This window comes from Psammomys obesus, unplaced genomic scaffold (genome assembly GCF_907164565.1).
Source record: "Psammomys obesus unplaced genomic scaffold, mPsaObe1.curated_primary_1811, whole genome shotgun sequence".
NCBI classification, from domain to species: Eukaryota; Metazoa; Chordata; class Mammalia; order Rodentia; family Muridae; genus Psammomys; species Psammomys obesus.
This window is the reverse complement of record NW_026596152.1, coordinates 11,185,970-11,188,285: the sequence shown is the minus strand read 5'-3', so window position 1 is coordinate 11,188,285 and position 2,316 is coordinate 11,185,970. Positions and strand designations below refer to the sequence as shown.

General features: G+C 46.8%; 1 protein-coding gene across 1 annotated transcript; it reads right to left on the bottom strand.

Annotated features, from left to right (window-relative positions):
- Window positions 1-1,124: 1,124 nt before the first annotated feature.
- Window positions 1,125-2,096, bottom strand: LOC129666763 (olfactory receptor 11L1). The gene has a single exon (XM_055594002.1). It carries the CDS (start codon window positions 2,094-2,096, stop codon window positions 1,125-1,127), a length of 972 nt encoding a protein of 323 aa, XP_055449977.1.
- Window positions 2,097-2,316: the final 220 nt, after the last annotated feature.

The window sequence follows — 2,316 nt, the reverse complement described above, 5'->3', positions numbered from 1 at the left end:
AGTTCAAGGCCAGCCTTATCTATGTAGAGAATCTATCTCTAAATAAATAAATATATTGCCGGTGATGGTGGTTTACATCTTTAATCCTAGGATTCGGGAAGCAAAGGCTAGCTGAGTTTGAGGCCAGCCTGATCTACACAGTGAGTTCCAGGGTAGCCAGGGCTTCATAGAGCTGCAAAGACAGCAGCACTGTCTCAAAAAAAAAAAAAAAAAAAAAAGGGGAAAAAAAGAGGGGGGGGGGAGGGGGAGAAAAAAGAAGAGGGAAAGAAAGAAAATAGGAGAGTGAATGAAGTCTTGAACCTCAAGACATAAAGTTCTCTGGATCTTTCTTTTTTAATTAATTTTTTATTTTTTATATATTAATTACAGTTTATTCATTTTGTATCCCAGCTGTAGCCCCCTCCTTCTTTCCTTCCCCATCCCACCCTCCCTCCTTCATCTCCTCCATACCCCTCTCCAAGTCCACTGATAGGGGAGGTCCTCCTCCCCTTCTATCTGACCCTAGCTTATCAGGTCTGATCAGGACTGTTTGCATTGTCCTCCTCTGTGGCCTGGTAAGGCTGCTCCCCCCAAAGGGGGAGGTGTTCAAAGAGCCAGCCATTGAGTTCACATCAGAGACAGTCCCTGTTCCCCTTACTTGGGAACCCACTTGGATACTGAGCTGCCATGGGCTACATCTGAGCAGGGGTTCTAGGTAATATCTATGAACGGTCCTTGATTGGAGTATCAGTCTCAGAAAAGACCCATGTGTCAAGATTTTTTTGTGGTTCTGTTGCTCTCCCTTTGGAGCGCCTGTCCTCTCCAGGTCTTACTATCTCTGGATCTTTCTTTTTCCTCCCTTTTTCTTTTGTTTCTTTCCTTTCTAGAATGTCACTAATTAAAACACTTTAAAATTCTAGTTATAAAAGTTTACAAGTTTAAAAGTTACAAAAGAGGAAATGCTTGGCACTGTAGAAGTTCTTCTTTCTAACCATGAGGACATTTCAAACTTATCTTTTTTTATTCAGGTTTTTTTTTTTTTTTTTTGATAGCTAGTGAATAACACCAGACCTTGGGGAACCATCTGCATGAACGAGAAGCAAATCCCAGTGCAGAGCCTGGACGCACTGTATGTCCACGGTTCTCTAGTCAGTGAGGACACTTCCCTTCACCTTTGCTCTGTGGACACCACACTTGGTTCTCATGATTTTTCTAACTGCCTCTTTGAAGTCCTTGTTCCTCAGGCTGTAGATAACCGGGTTCAGCAGTGGCGTGATCACGGTGTAGAAGACAGAAATGACTTTGTTGAGTTCCGGTGACAGGTGTGCATTCGGCCGCACGTACATGGAGATCATGGTCCCGTAGAAGATGGTGACCACGGCCAGGTGGGAGCCACATGTAGAAAAAGTCTTCATCCTGCCGGAGGTGGAAGGGATGCTCAGAATGGAGGACACTATGAAAACGTAGGACACGACGGTTAGGAGGAAACAGATGCACAGCACAGCGATGGACAGGACAAAGATGGTCATCTCTGTCACATAGATGCTGGAGCAGGACAGCTGCATTAGTGGAGGGAGGTCGCAGAAGAAATGGTTGATGTGGTTGGGCCCACAGAAGTCCAACTTAGAAATCATAAGGGAAGGCAGGAAGCCCGTGCCCACCCCTGTCACCCAGGAGACTGTGACAAGGGCCACGCAGATGTCAGGACTCATGAGCAGAGAGTAGTGGAGTGGGTGGCAGATAGCCAGGTACCGGTCATAAGCCATCGCAGCAAGGAGGAAACACTCAGTAGCGCCAAAAAACACAAAGAAGTAGAGCTGGGCCATGCAGGCGGGGAAGGATAGCGTGTGGCCCCAGGAGGCCAGGTTGGCCAGCAGCAGGGGCACTGTGGTGGAGGTATACCAGATCTCCAGGAAGGACAGATGTTGGAGGAAAGTGTACATGGGAGAGCGCAGGCGCGGGTCCTCACTCACCACTGCAATGATCAGCATGTTGCCAGTGATGGTGAGGAGATAGAAGCACAGGAAGACAGCAAAGAGGAGAAACTGCCACTGAAGAAGGTTCTGGAATCCTAAGAGCTGAAATTCGGTGACCTTGGACAGGTTTTGGGGTTCCATTTTCTGTGAAGGCAGAACACAGTTTTGAAAAACATGGTACATGCGAGGCATGAAACATTTGCAGCTTTTCACATTTAGGATTCCAGGGGTTGGTCTTTTAGTGGTCTGAAACTATTGTGTAGCGTGTTGATTGCCTGTCTGACAAAATGCAGCTTCTAGGTGGAAGGGTTTATCTGGGCCCACAGTTTGCAGGTAGTTTATCACAGTAGATTGAATGAGG